Raw genomic sequence first — 26,286 nt, 5'->3', positions numbered from 1 at the left:
ATACATTTTGAATTTATTAAACACGTCTCTCTCCCTTTCTGTTTGGTCCCCACAGAAATTTCTAGTTTTCAGTTTCACACGTTTCAAGGCTTGTTTTGTTGCTTGACAACAATCTATTCATTCTAAATGACACCTGAAGGAATAGGGAACTTGTAAGAATGTTTACATTAAATTAATGTTTTATTATTTGAGATATGTTCACTAACTGGTCCGCTGTTCCAGAGACATATATACACATATATATGTCTCTGGCTGTTCTATCTATATCTTCTCATCGAAGGAACGGGTTGGAGCTATTGTCACATTGGCATTAATTGGATGAGTCTTACAAATTCAACGATTTGCTAATATTAAAAATTGTCCAATTAAAGTGATAGGAAATTGACCTGAAATGTTAATACTGCGATGCAGCAAAATACACAAGTATCTGTTAATTTACCCCATGGTAGTAGCGCAGATAAATGACCAACGAGCATGTTAACATGTTCTTGACAAACTGAGCCGGTATCTTTTATTCCCTTAAGAACTCAGTAGGGTAATAAATGTGCTAATTTTTCTTTGATTTGCTATCAGTATAATACATAATTAAACATAGCCCATGATGTACTAGTCTCGTTGAATTATTAAAGGCACTGGCTACGGTTACATGGAAATGTAACAATAATAAAAATATTGTTTTTTTTTTTTTTTTTTTTTTTTTTTTTAAGTAGTCAGGCTTTTACAATCCCTTTACATCACCACCTGACTATGGTGTTAAGGGGTTTAATATATACAACAAAAAATTGACTACATTTTTTTTCTTCTACTGTGAATATATATTATTTGAATATTAACATTATAATAAAAAGGGGAAAAGAAAACACACACACATACACACACACATTCTCGCAATTGTATTAACAAAATGTATATATCAACTTGTGTATTGCAAAGAAAAATGTTATCCTTGTAAAGATCTGCTCTTTATAAATTAAGTTCATTTTTTTTATTTTATATGATTTGAATCAAAAGTAATTATTACTAATCAGTAAAAATGTAATCTACTGGGGCCCAGAATTTTTGAAAATAAGGTGTGGTACCATTTTTCTTTGCTATATAATGTTCATTTTCCTGATATTTTCTTATTTTTGCTAATAGTCCTATAATACTTGGTTTCTTTTCATACAACTTACATTTGTATATATAGTTCTTTGCAATAATAATGATCAAATTCAACAGTAAACTCTCATTTTGAAGACCAAGAAAAATATGCTTCTTAGATAATGTAAAGTTCACAAAATATCTTTTCAATTTTTGTGAAAAAGATTGCCATATAAAATGTGTTATTGGACATTCATAGAATAAATGCTCCATGGTTTCATCAGAAATCTTACAAAAAGTACAAAGCTTTGAATCTTTAAGTTTAACTTTATACAAGAAAGTATTTGTTGCAATTATTCTGTGTAAAAATTTGTATTGAAAAGTCCCTAAATAAGTGTCTTTACATGATTTTCTTAAAATAATATAATATTTTGACCAATCTGCAATTTCAATACCTAGTAATTGCTCCCATTGTAAGAACTTTTCTGTTGGCAGTTGCACATTTCTGTCAACAAGATCTTTGTATACAAACTTTGCCTTTTTGTTACACAATAATCTTTCCAAAAAATTATCAATACAGTTAAAAGTTTCAAAATTTACATGAGCAATGTTTTCTTTAATATGTTCTTTCATATACTTTGGAATCTTTGCAATGAGACCATAATACTTTAAAAAATTATTTGTTTGAAGTCTTGGTCCTATCTGATCAAAATTACAAAAGTCCTTAGTCTCTAAGTTAATAAGGTCAAACAAAGACTGCACTCCCCTTCTCTGCCACTGAATAAAGTACGGAAAATCTACTAGAGGTGCAAAATTTAAAATATCTAATGACAAAATATCTTGAACAGAGATATTGGTAGCAGGCCTTGCTACATGAAAGCTAAAAAATACATCCTTCCAAAAAGGATTACTAAGACTATCAGAGATTTCTCTGAGTTTCTCCTTTTCAAAATGCAATACTCTTTCTCCACCATACTGTTCAAGGCTTTTTAATAACAATGATTGCCAACTACCATATAAATTGGATGAAAACCTCTTTATCCAGCCAATCTTAAGGTATATATTAAAATAATGGATATTAATCATATTTAAACCTCCTTGTGGAATATCTCCAATTAAAGTACTTCGTCTAATTCGATCAGGTTTTCCATTCCATATGAATTGAAAGAATAAAGTATTCAATTCATTTAATTTTGACTCTGGCAAGTTGGGTAGTGCAGTCAACAGGTGAATTAATTTTGGAAGTGCCAAAGTCTTAATAACAGTAATCTTTCCCATTAGGGTTAATTTTCTATGTTGCCAACTCTTAAGAATGCCTGACACTTCCTTTATCTTTTTGGAGAAATTAATTTCTGGCATACTGTCAAGATCTAAAGAGAATTCAATTCCCAAAAGCTTAAAATTTGAAGAGCACCACTGAAGTTTTAAATCAGGACAAAGAATCAGATCTGAATACTTTTTATTCCCAACCCACACAGCTTTAGTTTTAGAAGAATTAATTTTTAACCCAGATACTTTTTGGAAAGAGTCAAAACAATATAAAGTCTCTCTCAAAGAGGTTTCAGTTCCATCTAAAACAAGGAAAGTGTCATCAGCATATTGACTCAAAAGGGATTCATTTTCATGAACAAAAGTTCCCTTTATTTTGGGGTTTGACCTTATTTTCATAGAAAGTAGCTCAACGCCTATAATAAAAAGGTAAGGGGAGAGGGGGTCACCTTGTCTACAGCTTCTCTCCAAATTAAAGAAGCTTGAAAGATGGCCATTATTTATAACACAACTTGATGCTTTCAAATAAAATACTTCAAACCATTTGCATATAGATGGTCCAAAATTGAAACTCTTCAATGCTTTTTTCAAAAAAGACCATTCAATAGAGTCAAAAGCCTTTTCAAAATCTACTAGTAGTAAAAGACCAGTTTTGTTATGTTTTTCTAAATAGTGCATCAAATCATACAATAAACGTGTATTCTCACCCATAAATCTATCCTTTATAAAGCCTTTCTGACAGTCACTGATAATAGATGGTAAAACAGGTTTTATTCTATTAGCAATCACAGCAGAAGCAATCTTGGTGTCAGTATTCATAAGGCTAATTGGGCGCCAATTAGCTAAATAACGTCTATCTTTATCTTCTTTTGGAATACATGTAATGACACTTTGATACTGAAATTTAGAAAATTCCCCATTTTCATAGCCAAAATGTAACGATCTAAAAAGAAAAGGTCCAATATATCGCCAAAAGACTTTGTAAAATTCTACTGTATACCCATCTGAGCCTGGACTCTTTCCATTTGACATAGATTTAAGTGATTCTGCACATTCTTTAAAAGAAATATTACCCTCACACAAATCCTTCTCATCTTCTGTGAGTTTAACATTGTGCTTGAAAAAGGATTCATCATCACATTCCAGATTTTTACTTGAGTATAATGTTTTAAAAAAATTCATTTCTTCTTGTAAAACTCTAGATTGATCTGAGATATGTTTTCCTTTTTCGTCTATGAGCTCAGTTATCGTTTTTTTAATAAAATTTTTCTTTTCCAATTTACAAAAAAACTCTGAACACTTTTCCCCATTCTCTTGCCAGTTAGCGTGGGATCTTAAAAAAACACCTTCAACTTTTTTTTCTCTAATATTTTCTAATTCTAACTTTTTCTGGTTTAAAGCTGCATGAATTTGACCATCAGGAGATATGTTCATACAATTTTCCAAATTTTGAATGTCATTTTCAAGTAAAAGTGTTGCAGCTTTTTCCTCTCTCGCTTTTTGAATACTGTAACCAATAGTCAAAGATCTAATTTTCATTTTTATCAACTCAAAAAATACTTGATCATTGCATGAGAGTTTAACATTTATAGGATCATCTATGTTGCCTGATTCGTAATATTCTAAAATACTCTCATTTATACATGTTTTAACTTTTTTGATATAGTCTAAATCTCGTAACAGTTGGGAGTTAAATTTCCAATATCCCTTTCCCCGCTTTGCTAAACTGGCAGAAAAGGTGAAAGTAATAGCAGAATGATCTGTCTTATACCCAGGAATAATGCTAGTATTTTTCATGAGTGAAAACAGATCCCCTGTGACTAGAAAAAAATCAAGCCGACTTTGTTTTATGGGTGAGCATTGACGCCATGTATATTTTCTATCGTTTGGATAACAAGTCCGCCAAGGATCTAATAACTCAAGACTTTCTACTATTTCTTCAATCTTTTTTCGTGAGTTTGGGTTTCTATTATGAATAATATTGTAAGTGTCTATGTTTGTATCTTGTACAACATTCCAGTCCCCACATAATAAAATGCTAGTATTTGAAAATGTTGCCATTTTCTTATATATGTCATTAAAAAATGAAGGTTCATCAGTATTAAATCCATACAAACAAACAAAAGTAATGCGTTGACTTGACAAGGATAAATCTAAAATAATATAACGACCATCTATATCAATAATAGAATTATGCACTTCAAAATCAAGACCTATTTTAAACATAATACTGACACCTGCACTTTTGTTACTATGATGACTGAAAAAACATTTATTTCCCCATTCCTCTTCCCATTTTTTTTCAATATCTTTATTACTATGGGTTTCTTGAAAGCAAATTACTGAAGCATTTTTGCCCTTGGCCCAATCAAAAACATCTGTTCTCTTTTTTGAATTAGAAAAAAGACCCCTTACATTCATAGACAACACTGTTACAATATTATCCATTATCATATAAAACAAAACAACATTTCAAAATTGAGCAGAAACATTGTAACTTAAAAACAAATACACAATCATAGTTTATACAATCATACACACATTCAACAATAAGATGACACTTTGGCATAGGTACCTGTAAAGTCATTTTTGTACAACAAAATTTCATTTACAGTATGGCATTTTATTTATTTACGATATAAAGATAGTTGTATTCTAAAGACAATGTATTAATTAGTATATTTAGTTGAGAGATTCATGACAATTAAAAAGAATAAAAGATTTTTGTTATCTCCCTTTTGATTTGTAAAATATTTTGAGTTATCTCCCTTTAATAAATATACATTTATCTTCAAATTAAGGAGGGTTCACACAAACAAAATAAATAAAATTATATAAAAAAAAAAAAAAAGTACTTTGAATCAAATATGAATTAAAATTATTTAAATCAAATTCAGAGAGAGTCATATAAGTAAATAGATTGATAATGCACAGCCCAGATTTTTTTAATTGTATTACTATCTTTCAAATTTTTTACAGTGATGAAATATTAAGCAATGTATCAAATAAAGAAATGAATGTCTAATGACCTTTTTTGTTTTTGTTTTTCAGTTTTTGTTCAATATTGTCAAATAAGTCAAATCTAATTCTACTTCCATCCTGTTGCTTGGCATAGACATTGCAATTATAGAACCAGACGTTTTCAAAATGTTCACCATTTTTTAATCTTGTCATAAGTCCTAGGTTACGCTGTGTAATATCATCATGGAACTTGATGTCATTTTTTAGTCCTCTCTTCTGTCTCATAATTTTAATTTTCAGTTCAGTATTGCGCACTTTAACAATAATAGGTTTTATGTGTCCCTCTTTCCCTGGAATTCTGTGTATTGCCTGTACATCATCAGGTTTAATATCTACCTTCAACTCTTTGTTCACCATGTTAACAAACTCATCTCTCAATACCTCATGGGGCCTTTCTGGGTAGTTAAGCATTCTGATGTTATGCTTTCTACTATACTGTTCGTTATAATTTCCAAGCTTTATGGCATCAATTGCTCTATTGTTGTTATCACTTACTTGTTCCTCTAATTTCTCTATAGATTTATCTTTTGCCCTCACACGTTCTCTCAGGTTTTCATTGTCTATCATCAGAGAATCCATCTGATCTTGTAACTTTCCAGTTGTCTCCCTTACTTTTGCTTCAATTTTCTCTGACAAATTCTTTTCAAAAGTTAATAATAACTGTTTAACAATGTTGGTAACAATAAAAATATTGTTGTTACATTGGAGACTAATTGCCGGAATGCAAAGTTGGGTGAGGAACCGATTAATTAGAAATGTAACAATAATTACTGAGGCTACGGTTACATTACGTTATTGTTACATGAAAAACAGCAATGTACGCTAGATTGATTAAACTTAAATCTTCTATAGTTGTATTGCTTCATTCTTTCATATGTACTAAACAATACTTGTAAGGTAATACTGATAAATAATAAAATATTATTATTCAACAAATGGTGTACAACTTGAATAGATTTACTACGTATTTTAAGATACTACTCAAAATTAGGAGTGTGACTGTCAAAGGCGAAAAATATAGTTCAATGGTTTCACTTTTTTAAAGTATTTAACTGCACACCTACTCTTATTACTGTCATTATACTTTGGACCAATTTTGTTTATGGTGAAAAAAAATAAAACTTGGGATGCGTTTTAAACGAAACTTAAGCAATATCAAGACATTCATTTCATACAGCTTTATAACTTGACGCAAATTGATAATCAAAATCAAAGTTTGCTAACTGTAACTTAAATACTAAGAAATTATGTATACACGTATCCGTGGAGGACGTAATTTCGTTCATCAAAAATGTGTCGGACTTTAAAAACAACTTACTGGATTTGTAGAAATTGTCATTGTAAATAGAAAATTACAGTAAATAAATTGTATGTTATAAATGTATGTAATAAATGTCCTCAACTTTTATTATTTAGTACATAATTACTAGTCCTATCGTACATTGCTTTTTTTTCATGTAACAATAACGCAATGTAACCGTAGCCTCAATAATTATTGTTACATTCGTAATTAAACAGGTCCTTACCCAACCATGCATTCCGGCATTTAGTCTCCAATGTAACAATAATATTTTTATTATTGTTACATTTCCATGTAACCGTAGCCAATGCCATTATTAAATCCCGTGGTCAGAATTATTAAATCAGTGGTCAGAATTCTGACCCTGGAATTTAGGCTATACCTGTTGTCAGTGTAGCGATAAGTGAACACAACAGGGGTCCAGTTTAGCTACAGTGCATTACATGTAACCGTATTAGTTCATATCAATTTTAAACAAATTAAGTCATCTCACAGGCCTCCAGATTTTTGGAACAATTTAGTGTTCACCCCCAAAACTGGTTTGACCATAACACAAAAATTTCAAGTTTATTTACAATTTACACAATGTGTATATATATTAAGTATGTTTAAATGACCACATGTTCCCATAGTTCAGGACTTTATTCATTTTATGTTGAAAAATACAGGCAAAGTTTTAATGTTTATGCAGTGTCCTATATTTTGACTTTAGTGGAACCTTTACTCTAGGTGTAATACCACCATTGATTTTCCCCTATTAGTCTTTGTTAAATTTGCACTTTTCAAAAAAATGTGCAGAATTTAATTTTGTTTCAAATAAAGAAATACTTGGCATGAGTAAAGTTTTATCCTGTCCAGTTCTATAGAAAAAAATTCACATAACATTTCATTGCATATAAGAAAATAACCATCATTGGAAGTTAACCAATCTAATTTTTCCCCTTATTTTATCTGTGTACAAGGTTTAGTCACCATGTAACCTCAAGATTACAAAATTTTCTATAGAAATCCCAAATAAAAAATAATGATGTTTTGAAAAACCCAAGACATGTTTATGACACAGAAATGGTTTTACTGCAATAAAATGTAGGATTAATTACCTACAACTGTCAAATTCAAGGGAATATTTTTTTCGACCTACTTTCGTATACAACTGGATGTGACGTACCATGATTTGGTGGTATTACACCTCCAAGTTAAGTTGTCTTTTGACTTTAAAACTCATAGTTTTGATATATTGTAAGATACATATGCTAGATATACTTACTTGAAGTAGGATGATATGATGTTAGTTGTTAATTTTGTCTTTAATATAAACACCTATGTAGGTTTAGGTAATAGTCTATTAACAGTGTTTATGTATTCTTATGGGCACCATATGTGCCCCTTTAATAGAAAATTAGTATGAATCACATATTGTGGCTAAGTTTCAATTAATTGATAATTGAATAATGCCCTAAACATCCCATTATTTTTGCCTTTAATATTCAAGAATCAATTCTTATAACTTATACAAAGAAATTTACACAAGAAACTTGCATTTAATAAATCCACTGTAACATGAAATAGCATTAAATTTCCTTTTCTAGATTTCAAGTTTCAGATGGTTAAAACTTTTACTGAGTTATTTCATTGATACAAAGATTTGTTATGAAAATTTGGTGGTAATTGTAGAATTTTTTTTTATTAAAAAAACCTACTTGTCTAAGGGAGATAATCTTACTTACACTGTCCTCAGTACTTACTTAATATAATATAATATATTTATTATACTTCACATTAAAATGCCATATTTTGATTGGCTGATACAAGGGTGTTAATTTACTCTATCACATGGTTGAGAGGGTGACAATTTTTTTGAATGTTACCGTGTTGTCTAGACCAATCAGAAATGAATAGTTTAAAGGACAATGAGTTGAATTTACATCAAGTAATGAATTACAATTCTAAAGTTCTATGTTTTGGCTCAGATTTTATTATTTGACTGTCAAAATAAAAAATAAATCATCTTGCTTAACTTTTGTTGATTTTTCTAATACCCGTAAGGTTGTAATATATGTGACATCATAGAAAATACTTTTAAAATAAAAGGAATCTGCAAAAGACTATAATGATAGGAAATTCAGTATAATAAATTAAATAACACATAGCTTTCGCCGCGCTTGACAATGTTTTTCTCTGTGTAACAATCTGCTCTATCACCTTCTCAGCTATGTATTATTTTATATAATGTCATGTATGTGACAGGCTTACGGCCCATTTAACCTGAATTGATTGACAGATATGAATCAAACTTCACACAGTTGTTAAACACTTCCTGAATATTTGCATTAAGAATTTCAATTCTGATCTGACATGCTAAAGGGGAGATAATTGATATTTTCCTAAACAAATAAGTATTGAAAGAATTTCAATCCAGCAGCCTATTCACTGTATGAACTTCTTCTTTCTTTCAGAAAATAATGAAGAATATGAACCATTTGTATAAACTCCATGGATTAATTCCATCAATGCTTCAACAGATAACTAGAAGACAAATTCAGTCACTGGCAGAAACAAGTAGTCAAAACAAAGCAACCCTTTATGTTCATGTATGTATTTTATGTAGTATAAAATGTGTCTTTCAATTGCTGTGTATAGCTTTTCCCCTGTATTTGTTGATTGAAACTTCACCTGCCATGAAAGATAATTAATTTAGTTGTAAGAGCGAGAAAAAGGACCAAATACATGACATTGAAGAGAGCAAGAAAAAGGAAATCAGCGACAATCTGAACAGGAAAGCCTTGTTAAAGACAGGACAAACAGAGAAAGAAGACATCAACTTGTCAATTCAAAACCACAAGTCTAATAAAACAGAACATCATGGCCAAAGCATGAAAATGACCAAAAGAAGCAATATAATAACAAAACACCACTCAGAAAACAACAAAACACCACTCAGAAAACAACAAAACACCACTCAGAAAACAACAAAACATCACTCAGAAAACAACAAAACATCACTCAGAAAACAACAAAACACCACTCAGAAAACAACAAAACATCACTCAGAAACATCACTCAGAAAACAACAAAACATCACTCAGAAAACAACAAAACATCACTCAGAAAACAACAAAACACCACTCAGAAAACATTGAAAACCAACAGATTGAGCAACACCAGCCTTATCAGATGTTCAGACTATATGTACCTTATCTTGTACTGTTTTCAGATGTTAAATTCTACATGTAAATGTCTTTCATAGGCAAGGACACATATTTTTGTCTTTCAGATCTAGCTGTCCATCAATGACAAAAAAAATCTAAAATCTCTACTGAGATTTTTTAAACATAGTTCCTAAATAATCTTTCTTGTTTTTCAGCATGCCTTAAGAACTTAATCACTCACATAACCAAATGTTCTACTTTATTTTTAGTGGCCCTATTGTGCTAAGATGTGTTCATACTGTAACTTTAACAAGTATATTAGGTAAGTTGTATTGGAGGCTTAAAGTGCGCTGGGTTTCAAATAATAATGTTTTGTTTTATTTTATCCATGCTTAAATTTTAGACTTTTTGTAGTAGAAAAATGCATTAGCAAATATTTATTTTGTATGCTAAATTGAAGCCACAAAGTCTTGTTTCACTGATATTTTTCAAGGAAACTATTCTGCACAAGACTTCTTTATATCTTATTGTTCTTTTGCAGAATCACAGTTAGAAAATTAAATGAACTTGATATATACTTCCACAATTTTACAATCAATTATACTATTGAAAAAGTTAGAACTGGTAACAGATCTGCCATGGCACACTCATATGGATTACCTTTTGGATAACAATTTCTGAATAAAAACTTCTCTTAGGCTATAGATGATGTTTTTTAATGCTTTGAATAAATACACCTTATCGCTATTCATTTTCCATAACTTGACTTCACAAAAGTTCCAGTAAAATTTCAACAGCATAATAGAAAATATCTTAAAGCCACAATATAAAAGGGATTGTTGTATGACATAACAAGTTCAAGTGCAAAGCAGAACAGATTTCCAAATAGCAAGGAGGTATAACTAACATATACATTATATAGGTTCTTATAAACGTCCTTGCAAATAGTGATAATGTGTATACAAACTCATTAAGGCCTCCATACTAATGATAACATTATTTTTACAGAAGTGATGTAGATAATAGTAGAATGACAGACTGTATGGTGAAGGAAGTAGAGACTTTAATTAAAATCAGTGGAATAACTGAAATAAAATCTGTCTATTTTGGAGGTGGTAAGAATTTTGAATTACAAAATTTACAATTTGTTACCAAAAAGTATGGAGCCAATAATATAAAAAAAATTGTTCTGTTTCTATCTAATATAAGGCAGGTGTAAACTGTGAAAAATGGACAAGGTCTGTATTATTTTAATGAAGGTTTTTGGTTTTAGGATATAAAGTGACTTAAGTATGATAAGGGTCTAGCTTTTAACTGAACTTTGAATTTTGATTTAAAATTTCAATTTATATTTGTTTTAAGGTCGAGGTTGTTTATGAAAAAAACAAAAATGCAGTCATGACACCAAGGAAATATCCTTCTACGTGCTTTTGTGAAAAATGCATAGAATTTTGTTAGTTTTCGAATTGTTTTTTTCCGACTTTCAATCTAGATCACAAGCAGGAACATAAAAAATTACAATAATGTTTGTCTCAATTACCAGTAACAACCCTTTTCTGGTTAACATTTTGTGGTAATTCCAAGTGCTCAATATTTCAAATTCACAACTCATAAATGATTGTTAAAATATACTAATTTTGGCAGTTTTTTGTAGAATAAATGGAACTATAAATCTACCTGAACATTCATAAAACTTCAAAGACTTTGCACATACTGATCAATTATCTTTAACATGATTCTACATTTTATTATTATTCAGGTACTCCAAGTCTGGCAGAATCAGGAATGATTGCATCTGTGATACAGGCTGTTCAGAGTAGTGCTACTCTGCCTAAAAATGCAGAGATTACATTAGAAGCTAATCCCACAACTACAGAGAGAGCTAAATTAAAGTAAAATATATATATGTAATGGTAACAATCACTTGTTTATGTATGTGTAATGAAAAAGATTTGTATGGAATAGATTTTTGATGCAAAAAGGTAAAGAGAAATCTCATGAAAATATTTGTACATAGTCTATAATGAATGGTCTCCTTTTTTGGCACTAATTATTTGGTGGAATATAAATATGAATAAAAGTATATATCAATGAGACATTAACCATAGACAAATATAAATATGAATCTTTTCTTAAAGATGGAAATTGTCTGTTACATCTTTTAAGTGAAATAGCTTCTGTAATTTTCCATTCATTTGTCTGATTTCTTCATATTGATGTTTTAGAGAATTTAAAGATGCTGGGGTTAACAGATTATCAATTGGTGTTCAGGTAATGTATTTATCTTGTGGTTTTAAGACATGAAAAATCAGTTTATAAATTTTGGGCAAGGTAATAACCTGAGAACTGTTCAATGCTGTGTCTAAAATATCATCAAGTCCATCCTATGATCTTGGATGGTTTGGCAGAGGACCTTACAACCTGACCTCTAAGTTTGTACTTGAGTGAAATAAAAAAAATAAAGAATTCAAAATTGATACTACACTTATAAGTCAAAAGAGCCTTAGTTAAGGAACAAAATAAGCCAACAAATTTTGATAGGTTATAGAACTCCTTTTTCAAGATATTTGAGTTTAAAAAATGGCAGGAAAAGGCTGACTCAGACTTTTACCTTATATTTGCATTTATATTATTTGAGTCTCAAATTGAAAGAAAAAAAACAAGAATCTGCTTTAGTTTTGGTAATGTATGAGCTATTGAAGTCTAATATAAAAAGAAAAATATAATTTGCCCTGTATCTTAGGGAAAAACCAAAGAGTCCTAACATCTGACACAAATTTGTAAACCTCACCTAAAGACATCCTTAAAGTACCTATGACACATAAATTATCAGGAATTATCTGGAGCCCAATTCTTTTAAAATATTTTATGTTGTAGTTCCATCACAAAATTGAGTCAAAGGTAAATTTTGATTTTGTCTTCATGAGTTATGGCCCTTGATTTCTTTTTGACAGCTACTTATTTAGTATCTCTTTGCTTCAATTTGAAATAATAAAATTTATTTTCTTTTAGAGCCTTTACAAGGAAGATTTAGAATTTCTAGGCAGACAGCATTCTGTTGAAGATGCAATAAGGTAAATGTTAAAAAGTAAATATTTTTGGTAATGAGAATGATCAAATAATAGGTTGCTTCCAAAAAAAGTGAGTAGAATATTTGTACCGGTAGTCTAATTTTCAACTGTAATTTGTAATATCATCATGACGTATCACATGTTTATACTTTTACATTTTTTTTTCCAAATCATAGGAAATTTCAGTTTCTGTTCTCTTATACTTGTTTGCCTCCACAAAATGAATCTTACACACAATGCTTATTACCAGAAAACACAGATCAAGTTCGAAATTGGGTGTTAATGTTGGTTTTTGCCAGTAGCTTTTGGTATTACAGTCAAACCTGATTAAACCGGTTTCCTGTCCATTCCGGCCGAAAATGAAAGTCCCATATTTTTCCATTCAAAGTCTGTGTTAAAATACCCTTTGTAAACCGGACCCTGTGTATTCCGAATTCCAGTCTAGTTATGAAGTCCCAATACTCTTAATTACATTAACTATTACCTGTCAAAACCGGTTTGTTTAATTAATTTAAATGATCGTTATGCAATCAAAACATTTTTTTTATACAATATGGCTTTTCGTGATAATCAATTACGGTAGTCAGGTGTCAAACTGTGAACCTACAATTGTACAGTAGTGAGCTGTATTATTCATTAAAACATTATAAACGTGTTAAATAAACGAAAAGACACCGAATATATCTCGGATTAAACTTACGTTTTAACTTGGATATACAAATTTAAATCCCGGAGTAAGAAATTTACATCGTGAATTTGAAATCCTGGGTTCCCTGTTGTGAACCCCTAAACAAATGACCTTGATAATGAAAAACACCCGGATGACAACAATCAATGGATATTGTACACTGTACGACAACGTTTCGAAAGTGATGAAATTACGTTTGATAATATTCTGGCTTTTTAATCGGCCATTCCAACATTTCAAATTATTGATCATGGGAGTAAATCGAAACTCTTGTCTTCCAATCCAAACAACGCAAGCATTATGATGCAAATGCAAACAATGAAAAACGAAGTTAAAGTATTTTAATTTATCAGATATAATTTACAATCAGAGAGAACTTTTACATGCAAAATGTCGGACGTCACAAGTCATTGACTTCCGGTCAAAACAGAAACCTGAATAAACCGGCTCATTGTCCAAATCGGCCCTTTTTCTTAGTCTTGTAGCCGGCCGGTTTATACAGGTTTTACTGTAATTAGAATAGAAGTATGCAAATACAATAACCTTGTCTTTTGGCAGATAAATTATGAAATATGATCAACTTTAGAAATATTTTTACTGTTATTTGAGTTCTGATATAAAATTGTGAAAATCTTAACACACCAATTATATATGATAAGGTGTATATCTGATGCTAAAGATTTGTATCCAGGCGATGTCTCCATAGATATCATATTTGGTAGACCTAACCAAACAGTACAGAAATGGAACAAAGAATTACAACAGGTAAGCGGTATGAAAATATTTATGCAGTAACTTCTGCATCTTCCTTGGTTTTGTTATGTCATATTACTATAAAACATTGTTAAAGAAATTATTGGCTGTATAAAATAAAACAGAGATGTATGGTCTTCTTACTAATCTTAGCTACTCAGAGAAATTTTGATATTCATGACTATTTTTTGGCCTATTTGCATATTAAGACACCGTGTGAACGCCACTTTCTGACTTAAATGGACAGAAAACTTTCATATTTTGTAGGATTATTTGTTATCTTGTGTAGTTGACCATACTTTGCTGTGATTATATTTTTGCTACAGTTCTTGGTCTCTGACTATCCTTGATCTATTACAGCATTTTAACTTACAGCAGTGTCAAGGAGGGGGTATTGCTATGTCCTAGCAATGTTGTTCAAATTATGTATTGAGCAATTTCATACATGAGTAAAATTACACTTTTTGTAATAAAATGTCTATAGAAACCTGTCCTAAGGGTAGTGACTTATGCTCAACAGAGTTTTAAGTATTTTGTGTTTGTGCTATGTCTGCTAGAAAAAATAGAAAAGGGGACAGCACACATTAATCTCACTTTTCACCGTTGATGCAAATAATAGAAACACAATATAATGTTCATCATTTCATGTCATGTTTTGTTAATATCTTGCCTAACGAAAAAGAGTCGGGTAGAAAATATTTCAAACATCAAACCCTAGAGACGAACCAGATATATGATGACAGGTGCATATATCCTTCAATCAATTCTCAGTTTGTATTTGTATTTGTGAGTTTAAATTTTGGTATTAATACAAAGTTATAATTTCAGTTATTGTCATTGTGTGATGACCATGTTTCATTGTACCAGCTAACAGTTGAAAGGGGTACCCCTCTGTTTAAATGGGTCCAGAATAAAATTGTGGTAAGTTCTTTATAGCTAAATTAAAATTATAGATAGATGAAATTCAGAATCTTAATGATCGACTTATTTTGAAGACAGTAGGACATTTAAAAAACATAAATAATAGTCAAGACATCTGCAAAAGCATTTGCTATACTTGTCTTATACTGTACAATCAGAGCCATAATTTTGGAAGCTAAGAGGTATGTATACTTGGTGAGCAATATATTAGAAAAACAACCATGCATAGGCTGTTTAGCAAGTGAAGGTTGTTAAAAACTTCCATCATCATCATCAACATCATCATCATCATTATCAGAAAATTCAAAATATGATCATAGAAAACCATCTTAAAGGTCAACATTTACTAAAGAATTTAAAACCTTAGTGTGATAAAGTTTCTGAAAGTAAGTTATCTAAAGGTAACTAATGAATTGATGCCAATGTTTAAATGTTTAAAATATGTGGTAGATAGTACATTCATATACTTATCCTTTTGTAATGCACAAATTACCAAAACGAAAAAGCATTTGTTGTTGGCAGAAGTTGGATTGTCTAGAGTGGGGGAATTTTAGAATTATATACATTATAAAGACATTTGTCTATTGTTGGAAACAGCATATTTTAAAACGTTTGATTTCATTTATTCTGTTTAGTTGTTACCTCATTTACATAAACCTTCCATTTCCTTCATAAGCATGATTATCAATTTCTACAAATACAAAGGCAATACTGATTTAATAAAAAAAAAATGTTACAGTTAAGCATACATAAGCTACCAGTATTTAAAAAAATTGTGACAGAAGTTAAGATTTGCACTTTCGTTGAAATTACAGATCCTGCCTGATGATGAAGTAATGGCAGATCTGTATGAGACTGCTATTGAGGTACGATAAATAAAGGTAACAGTAGTATACCGCTGTTTAAAACTCATAAATCAATTAAGTCCAAAATCAAAACCAATGGAAACAATTGAACAACAGAAATATTGACATGCATCAAAAAACAAATGCCAATATACATAGAAATAGACTCTTTGATAACAACTGCCATACTCCTGACTTGGTACAGAACATTTGAGGAAAACAATGGTGGGTTGAATATACATTGTGTAATAAATTTGCTTTTAAAGTGAAACAAATAATTATTTGATGATTTTAAAATACTTCAACAAAACTCAATATCGATGAGAGAAATTCATTCAAACTTAAAGGGGGCAAGATGAAAGTTAATGATGCTATCAAGTTGACAACAAGTCATTTGACAGACAGGTCAAAAACAATATATACCCTCTTAAAGATTTCCTCATTCTTGTTAATGAAATTGTTTATAGATAAAAATGCATATGCATATGAATATAAATTGTATTTATATCATAAAACTTCTATTTTATAGGTTCTTGAAAGTAGAGGATTTGACCAATATGAGGTTTCTAATTTTGCCAGAAATGTAAGTTAAGAGGGAGAATTGATTATAAATACAATATTGTTTGGCAAAATATTTTTGGATTTAACATAATATTATGAACCATCAAAAGCAGATGAGGTTTGTTTTTGGCATTTATTGTTCATGAATTATGCCCTTAATTATCAAATAAATAGGAGAGTTTGTTTTTATTCACTATGATAATTAAAGTAACATTTGACTGAATCTTTTAATAATTTAATAAAATGTCATCAACCATGATATACAGGTTGAGTTAAATTTTGACAGTAGAAATTACCATTTAAGAGTAGCTTTTCTGTGGACAGGTATGTCTGTGATTATTGTAATAGATCACTTTATTTCTATTTTTTTCCTGATTTGAAAGGACGTTTCACATTGGCCTTTTGACATGTCTGTAGGAGAGTATTATATCAGATGATTTGTCCACATTTGATTTTGATGCACCCTTGACAAGACTCTATTATTTCTTTTTCTACACATTACCTTTCTTGTCATTGTTACATGCATCCGTTATATTTCAGGGAAAAGTAGGAAGACATAATAAAGCATACTGGGAAGGTGATGATTATATAGGTGTAGGACCAGGTACACTAAAAACATTCAGTCTTTGGTATTATCAATCACTACTAACAGTGATTATATAGGTGTAGGACCAGGTACACTAAAACATTCAGTCTTTGGTATTATCAATCACTACTAACAGTGATTATATAGGTGTAGGACCAGGTACACTAAAAACATTCAGTCTTTGGTATTATCAATCACTACTAACAGTGATTATATAGGTGTAGGACCAGGTACACTAAAAACATTCAATCTTTGGTATTATCAATCACTACTAACAGTGATTATATAGGTGTAGGACCAGGTACACTAAAAACATTCAGTCTTTGGTATTATCAATCACTACTAACAGTGATTATATAGGTGTAGGACCAGGTACACTAAAAACATTCAGTCTTTGGTATTATCAATCACTACTAACAGTGATTATATAGGTGTAGGACCAGGTACACTAAAAAAATTCAGTCTTTGGTATTATCAATCACTACTTACAGATGTCGGTTACTTATTCTATACTGTACATGTGAAATAATTTGTAAACTGATTTTGATATATCGGTATCTCAGAAAACAGGAAATAAAAATGTAATTTGAAATAAAATGTACTTATGGTACAAAAATCATGTAACATTTAATCGATAAATTGACAGTTGTAATTGGTTACATTACTTAAACTTTTGAGTTAAAAGAATTTATATTTTTATACAGCATGATTTCAAAAAAAGATATACCAAATGTCATAGAATATTGGAGGAAAAGAGTGCATCTGATTACATTGATAAGAATTTGTTTTTTCTAGGGGCACATGGCAGATTCACACCATGTGCACAAGGGAAAATTCAAAGAGAGGCTAGAGTACAGATATTAGAACCAAATAGATGGATGACTGAGGTAGAAAGTCAAGGTCATGGTACAAAACTGGCCAAACCACAAAGTCAGTTGGAACAGTAAGGATTAAATAAATCTATAGTTCAGCTGGATGCTGGTCATTCCACTTGACTTTTCTTGTACGATTGAAAATTTCACCTTTTAAACTTGGTGAGAGGGGTGTCAAGCTTCAATAGGTGGGTTCCATTTGAAAAACTTGTTGATTTTGTTGACCTTTATTTATAAGAACTTTTCTACTGTTAAAACATCATGCTCTGTTGAGAATCCATAGAGGTTATAGTTCAAATAACTGTTATTGAATAAAGACATCAACATTTTGTAAGAAATTGTGAATCAAACTGGAGCTTTTTGCAACTAAAAGTTGTTTTTTTAAAGTATGAACATTTGTACAATTCATCAACGAAAAAAAAATTGAATAAATTCCAAAAATAATTTATATGCAAGTTGCAATGAAATACTAATAACAACAGAATATTTTTTTATTTCAGGTTAGAAGAGCTGTTAGTTATGGGTTTAAGAACAAAAGATGGTATAAAACATGAGGTATATCAATAAAAATTTTAACTTTTTTGACAACACCAAAATCCTATTTATAGGCTGTACAATTTTTCATTTCATGAAAATAACAACATGAGAGAACAGAAAATTTCATAATCAAACTTACTATGCGGGAAAAATCTTGAAATCTTTTGAAAATAGCTAAAGCATTGGTACATACAGTCAGGATTCTACTTCATCAAAGTTATCTCCCCATTACCCAGTTCATTTTCACAATCTTAGAAATGGAAGCCATTGTAGGGATGACGTGTTGCCAATTTTGCTCTTGAAAATCGATAAATGTATCCACATAGCACCATTACGATCCTTGTAATTTTTTTATATTATAAAGTTAACCTATATCAAAAACTCTTGCTTTGTACGTTTTAAAGACAAAATATGTACCTCAAACACGCCCTAACATAAAAAGGTGAACTTAATTTTCTCTTTTCGATACAATTATTACCCATTTTTGGGAATTTTTTCTTGAGTCACACAATCAAAGGGCAGACAAGAAAATTACTGAACTACTAGATTGATATGTTCTCCATCCGTGGTAAAGAAAGAAAAAAAATTTGAGGTTATGCATTTTCTACATCCAACTTGATAGATACCCATGTCGTTGACACCAAAATCCTATTTATAGGCTGTACAATTTTTCATTTCATGAAAATAACAACATGAGAGAACAGAAAATTTCATAATCAAACTTACTATGCGGGAAAAATCTTGAAATCTTTTGAAAATAGCTAAAGCATTGGTACATACAGTCAGGATTCTACTTCATCAAAGTTATCTCCCCATTACCCAGTTCATTTTCACAATCTTAGAAATGGAAGCCATTGTAGGGATGACGTGCTGCCAATTTTGCTCTTGAAAATCGATAAATGTATCCACATAGCACCATTACGATCCTTGTAATTTTTTTATATTATAAAGTTAACCTATATCAAAAACTCTTGCTTTGTACGTTTTAAAGACAAAATATGTACCTCAAACACGCCCTAACATAAAAAGGTGAACTTAATTTTCTCTTTTCGATACAATTATTACCCATTTTTGGGAATTTTTTCTTGAGTCACACAATCAAAGGGCAGACAAGAAAATTACTGAACTACTAGATTGATATGTTCTCCATCCGTGGTAAAGAAAGAAAAAAAATTTGAGGTTATGCATTTTCTACATCCAACTTGATAGATACCCATGTCGTTGACACCAAAATCCTATTTATAGGCTGTACAATTTTTCATTTCATGAAAATAACAACATGAGAGAACAGAAAATTTCATAATCAAACTTACTATGCGGGAAAAATCTTGAAATCTTTTGAAAATAGCTAAAGCATTGGTACATACAGTCAGGATTCTACTTCATCAAAGTTATCTCCCCATTACCCAGTTCATTTTCACAATCTTAGAAATGGAAGCCATTGTAGGGATGACGTGCTGCCAATTTTGCTCTTGAAAATCGATAAATGTATCCACATAGCACCATTACGATCCTTGTAATTTTTTTATATTATAAAGTTAACCTATATCAAAAACTCTTGCTTTGTACGTTTTAAAGACAAAATATGTACCTCAAACACGCCCTAACATAAAAAGGTGAACTTAATTTTTCTCTTTTTGATACAATTATTACCCTTTTTTGGGAATTTTTTCTTGAGTCACACAATCAAAGGGCAGACAAGAAAATTACTGAACTACTAGATTGATATGTTCTCCATCCGTGGTAAAGAAAGAAAAAAAATTTGAGGTTATGCATTTTCTACATCCAACTTGATAGATACCCATGTCGTTGACACCAAAATCCTATTTATAGGCTGTACAATTTTTCATTTCATGAAAATAACAACATGAGAGAACAGAAAATTTCATAATCAAACTTACTATGCGGGAAAAATCTTGAAATCTTTTGAAAATAGCTAAAGCATTGGTACATACAGTCAGGATTCTACTTCATCAAAGTTATCTCCCCATTACCCAGTTCATTTTCACAATCTTAGAAATGGAAGCCATTGTAGGGATGACGTGCTGCCAATTTTGCTCTTGAAAATCGATAAATGTATCCACATAGCACCATTACGATCCTTATATGTCAGTTGTATTTTAAAACACAAATGTATCTACTAGCTAATGAGCATCAATTAATTATCTTGTCTGCATTGATTCAACTTAAAACTATTGTCTGATCGGTTGTCAGGTTGAATTTTCGAAAATTCTTAAACATTTAAGAAAATTCTAATTAAATATTTCGTGGAAGGGCAGACTAAAAATGTTCAGTGGTTGAAGATTATAAACCCTAGTAATCACACACAAAAAATTATAATTTTTCGAAGATATGCATTTTCATCATCCAACTTAAAAGACTGTCGTCAAGTACTTTTAGTAAAAAAAATAGCTATTCAAACACACCTACTCCGTTTTTGTGATTCATTAGATAGTTATTTCACTTCACCCATATATTTAATCTTTTGGTACTGTAATTTTTTTATATTATAAAGTTAACCTATATCAAAAACTCTTGCTTTGTACGTTTTAAAGACAAAATATGTACCTCAAACACGCCCTAACATAAAAAGGTGAACTTAATTTTCTCTTTTCGATACAATTATTACCCTTTTTTGGGAATTTTTTCTTGAGTCACACAATCAAAGGGCAGACAAGAAAATTACTGAACTACTAGATTGATATGTTCTCCATCCGTGGTAAAGAAAGAAAAAAAATTTGAGGTTATGCATTTTCTACATCCAACTTGATAGATACCCATGTCGTTGACACCAAAATCCTATTTATAGGCTGTACAATTTTTCATTTCATGAAAATAACAACATGAGAGAACAGAAAATTTCATAATCAAACTTACTATGCGGGAAAAATCTTGAAATCTTTTGAAAATAGCTAAAGCATTGGTACATACAGTCAGGATTCTACTTCATCAAAGTTATCTCCCCATTACCCAGTTCATTTTCACAATCTTAGAAATGGAAGCCATTGTAGGGATGACGTGCTGCCAATTTTGCTCTTGAAAATCGATAAATGTATCCACATAGCACCATTACGATCCTTGTAATTTTTTTATATTATAAAGTTAACCTATATCAAAAACTCTTGCTTTGTACGTTTTAAAGACAAAATATGTACCTCAAACACGCCCTAACATAAAAAGGTGAACTTAATTTTTCTCTTTTCGATACCATTATTACCCATTTTTGGGAATTTTTTCTTGAGTCACACAATCAAAGGGCAGACAAGAAAATTACTGAACTACTAGATTGATATGTTCTCCATCCGTGGTAAAGAAAGAAAAAAAATTTGAGGTTATGCATTTTCTACATCCAACTTGATAGATACCCATGTCGTTGACACCAAAATCCTATTTATAGGCTGTACAATTTTTCATTTCATGAAAATAACAACATGAGAGAACAGAAAATTTCATAATCAAACTTACTATGCGGGAAAAATCTTGAAATCTTTTGAAAATAGCTAAAGCATTGGTACATACAGTCAGGATTCTACTTCATCAAAGTTATCTCCCCATTACCCAGTTCATTTTCACAATCTTAGAAATGGAAGCCATTGTAGGGATGACGTGCTGCCAATTTTGCTCTTGAAAATCGATAAATGTATCCACATAGCACCATTACGATCCTTGTAATTTTTTTATATTATAAAGTTAACCTATATCAAAAACTCTTGCTTTGTACGTTTTAAAGACAAAATATGTACCTCAAACACGCCCTAACATAAAAAGGTGAACTTAATTTTTCTCTTTTCGATACCATTATTACCCATTTTTGGGAATTTTTTCTTGAGTCACACAATCAAAGGGCAGACAAGAAAATTACTGAACTACTAGATTGATATGTTCTCCATCCGTGGTAAAGAAAGAAAAAAAATTTGAGGTTATGCATTTTCTACATCCAACTTGATAGATACCCATGTCGTTGACACCAAAATCCTATTTATAGGCTGTACAATTTTTCATTTCATGAAAATAACAACATGAGAGAACAGAAAATTTCATAATCAAACTTACTATGCGGGAAAAATCTTGAAATCTTTTGAAAATAGCTAAAGCATTGGTACATACAGTCAGGATTCTACTTCATCAAAGTTATCTCCCCATTACCCAGTTCATTTTCACAATCTTAGAAATGGAAGCCATTGTAGGGATGACGTGCTGCCAATTTTGCTCTTGAAAATCGATAAATGTATCCACATAGCACCATTACGATCCTTGTAATTTTTTTATATTATAAAGTTAACCTATATCAAAAACTCTTGCTTTGTACGTTTTAAAGACAAAATATGTACCTCAAACACGCCCTAACATAAAAAGGTGAACTTAATTTTTCTCTTTTTGATACAATTATTACCCATTTTTGGGAATTTTTTCTTGAGTCACACAATCAAAGGGCAGACAAGAAAATTACTGAACTACTAGATTGATATGTTCTCCATCCGTGGTAAAGAAAGAAAAAAAATTTGAGGTTATGCATTTTCTACATCCAACTTGATAGATACCCATGTCGTTGACACCAAAATCCTATTTATAGGCTGTACAATTTTTCATTTCATGAAAATAACAACATGAGAGAACAGAAAATTTCATAATCAAACTTACTATGCGGGAAAAATCTTGAAATCTTTTGAAAATAGCTAAAGCATTGGTACATACAGTCAGGATTCTACTTCATCAAAGTTATCTCCCCATTACCCAGTTCATTTTCACAATCTTAGAAATGGAAGCCATTGTAGGGATGACGTGCTGCCAATTTTGCTCTTGAAAATCGATAAATGTATCCACATAGCACCATTACGATCCTTATATGTCAGTTGTATTTTAAAACACAAATGTATCTACTAGCTAATGAGCATCAATTAATTATCTTGTCTGCATTGATTCAACTTAAAACTATTGTCTGATCGGTTGTCAGGTTGAATTTTCGAAAATTCTTAAACATTTAAGAAAATTCTAATTAAATATTTCGTGGAAGGGCAGACTAAAAATGTTCAGTGGTTGAAGATTATAAACCCTAGTAATCACACACAAAAAATTATAATTTTTCGAAGATATGCATTTTCATCATCCAACTTAAAAGACTGTCGTCAAGTACTTTTAGTAAAAAAAATAGCTATTCAAACACACCTACTCCGTTTTTGTGATTCATTAGATAGTTATTTCACTTCACCCATATATTTAATCTTTTGGTACTGTAATTTTTTTATATTATAAAGTTAACCTATATCAAAAACTCTTGCTTTGTACGTTTTAAAGACAAAATATGTACCTCAAACACGCCCTAACATAAAAAGGTGAACTTAATTTTCTCTTTTCGATACAATTATTACCCTTTTTTGGGAATTTTTTCTTGAGTCACACAATCAAAGGGCAGACAAGAAAATTACTGAACTACTAGATTGATATGTTCTCCATCCGTGGTAAAGAAAGAAAAAAAATTTGAGGTTATGCATTTTCTACATCCAACTTGATAGATACCCATGTCGTTGACTTGATATCTTATTGTTCTACATTATTATGTAATAGATAAATTAAAAACTTATGCAAACAGTGTTTTTAAAATAAAACACTTCGTAATTGAGAAGAAAATTGTCGTTTTCATACCCGTAGCCAGGGGGGTTCAGGGGATTTGGCCCTCGAAAACAAATAAGCACTGTTAAAGTCAACATTCTGTTCGAATTGTGACTGTTAAAGTCGAGTTTGTGAGTCAAAAATATCATTTTGTCCTATCAAGGGGATATAATTCTTTTAGCTATTTTTAAATGTACTGTTTTAAAAGAAGATTCAAGTTTGATATTTTTCAAAGATTGTTTTAAATTATTCCTTTACTATCACAAGTCTTATAGATAAATTAAGCATGAAAACTTGTTGATTTAAAGTAATGGATACATATAATCTATGACACATAGAATCTTCTGCTATGTTGTAAATGGTGGTTATTTTAAACTATTAACTTATATATTACAGACTTGGAAGAAAAGATACAGTTCTAAATCAATGGCTGATTTATTTTGTAACCAGGACATCATCACCCAATATGTTAACTCTGGACTGTTACATTTTGACAATAGGTATAGCTAGCTTCATAAAAATAGTTGAAGTAACTATTTAAAAATGTATTATGACTTATTTCTGTAGATAAACATAAGAATACAGTGACCAAAAAAAGGGAAACAATTTTCTATGTGACCAGAGTACACAGTTATCTCAAAGTTCTTTCTTTAAGAAAATAAATTCAAATTAAAAAAATCTTTTTGTTTCTCATGTAATTTCATTACCTTACTTTTAAATATTTCAAGTGTATATAAAGAAATAAATATGGAAAGGTTGTAGACATCAAATTCAAAAGACCATGACCGTGTCCATGGACCATGTTTTCAATGAATCAAAATGTAAGGTTAACCTGGATTCACTTCAGATTGTTATTGATGATGCAATTATTTTATTACACTTCAATAGTTTGTGATATAAAACATTTTTAGGGTTTTGTATGAAAGTTTGACTTTCCTGGTAAATTAAATGTTGTCTAAGAATATGAAGTCTCATTAGTGTGATATCTATGCAGGATGAGTGACATACATGGGTTAAAAATTCATAAAATATAATGAGTGACATATATTGAATGATTTCAGTGAAGAGTTACCCAATTCATAAAATATTGAATTATTTGAACTGAATAGTGACTGTTCTATTAAAATTTTAGTTAAAACATAAGTAAAACATTCAGCCTTATTATTGGTTTTTATTTATAAAAACACAAAATTTATAAGTAACAAAACATTTAATCTAAACATGTCCAAATTAAATTTAAAGAATTGAATCATTCATCACATATTTTCTTCATTACCTGTGTTTTGTTCGATAGTTAGCTAATTGCATGTTTCAACTCTCAGCATTTGGAGATAATATATAACTTAACTCCTTGTTTCAAAAATCTGAATAGGAAATACTTAACAGTTTTATTTTTTATGTTTTAGTGGCATGAGAGCATCAAAGAAAGGTCTTGCTGTTCTTAACCCTATTGTACAAGATTTAATGAATTTATTAAATGACCACTGGTCAGGAGGCTGATTGTAGAGTTGACATCTTTTGGAATTCAAAAACAAATGGCAGAAATATTCCAGGGTCTATATCTGCTTGAAGCCATTCAAGTGTGTGCTGTTGGACTATCAGAGATGGAAATATCAATAAAAATTACACCTATCCTTTTAAGTTTATTGTCTTTTCAACTTTTCCCTAGCCAAACACTTGAAAATTGATATGTGTTTCTTCTCAGCTAAGAGCAGTGTATCTAGAATTAATAGCAAAAGACTGATTGACTTGATGTATGCATTATGAGTTTCAGTAAGTGACATGCCTTCCTTTGTCCTGTGGACTGTTACCTTGTGATCATGCATGGTAAAAATTTGCATGTTGGTTTTTAAAGCGGTATATAACTCTTGCCTTTATTTAATACATAACATGGCACTACTCATTTCACATAAACATATTCTTGTCTTGATATAAATGTAGTATTCACCAGTTCACCAGTTGACATTATAAGCACCAAATCATCGTCATGATCATTAATGATAGTGTTCTCATTTTGGGGATG

The 26,286-nt window shown here is 30.5% G+C and overlaps 1 protein-coding gene across 1 annotated transcript; it reads left to right on the top strand.

The window, feature by feature from the left end:
* LOC139489569 (radical S-adenosyl methionine domain-containing protein 1, mitochondrial-like) lies at positions 1–25,904 on the top strand. The gene is made up of 16 exons (XM_071276136.1): positions 1–152; positions 9,127–9,261; positions 10,089–10,141; positions 10,828–10,934; positions 11,579–11,711; positions 12,045–12,090; positions 12,832–12,893; positions 14,238–14,343; positions 15,160–15,252; positions 16,068–16,118; positions 16,627–16,680; positions 17,199–17,262; positions 18,040–18,187; positions 18,617–18,671; positions 24,660–24,763; positions 25,670–25,904. Exons 2-16 carry the CDS (start codon positions 9,133–9,135, stop codon positions 25,761–25,763), a joined length of 1,299 nt encoding a protein of 432 aa, XP_071132237.1. The 5' UTR covers positions 1–152; positions 9,127–9,132; the 3' UTR covers positions 25,764–25,904.
* The last annotated feature ends 382 nt before the right edge of the window (positions 25,905–26,286 follow it).

Source organism: Mytilus edulis, chromosome 9 (assembly GCF_963676685.1).
Source record: "Mytilus edulis chromosome 9, xbMytEdul2.2, whole genome shotgun sequence".
NCBI classification, from domain to species: Eukaryota; Metazoa; Mollusca; class Bivalvia; order Mytilida; family Mytilidae; genus Mytilus; species Mytilus edulis.
This window is presented reverse-complemented; position numbering and strand designations above follow the sequence as displayed.

Excerpts from the sequence above, each read along its gene's own strand:
- LOC139489569 (XM_071276136.1), top strand. The coding sequence starts at position 9,133 with ATGAAGAATATGAACCATTTGTATAAACTCCATGGATTAATTCCATCA. Across the intron at positions 9,262-10,088 it reads AAGCAACCCTTTATGTTCAT|TGGCCCTATTGTGCTAAGAT; the intron begins GTATGTATTTTA and ends CTTTATTTTTAG. Across the intron at positions 10,142-10,827 it reads AACTTTAACAAGTATATTAG|AAGTGATGTAGATAATAGTA; the intron begins GTAAGTTGTATT and ends TTATTTTTACAG.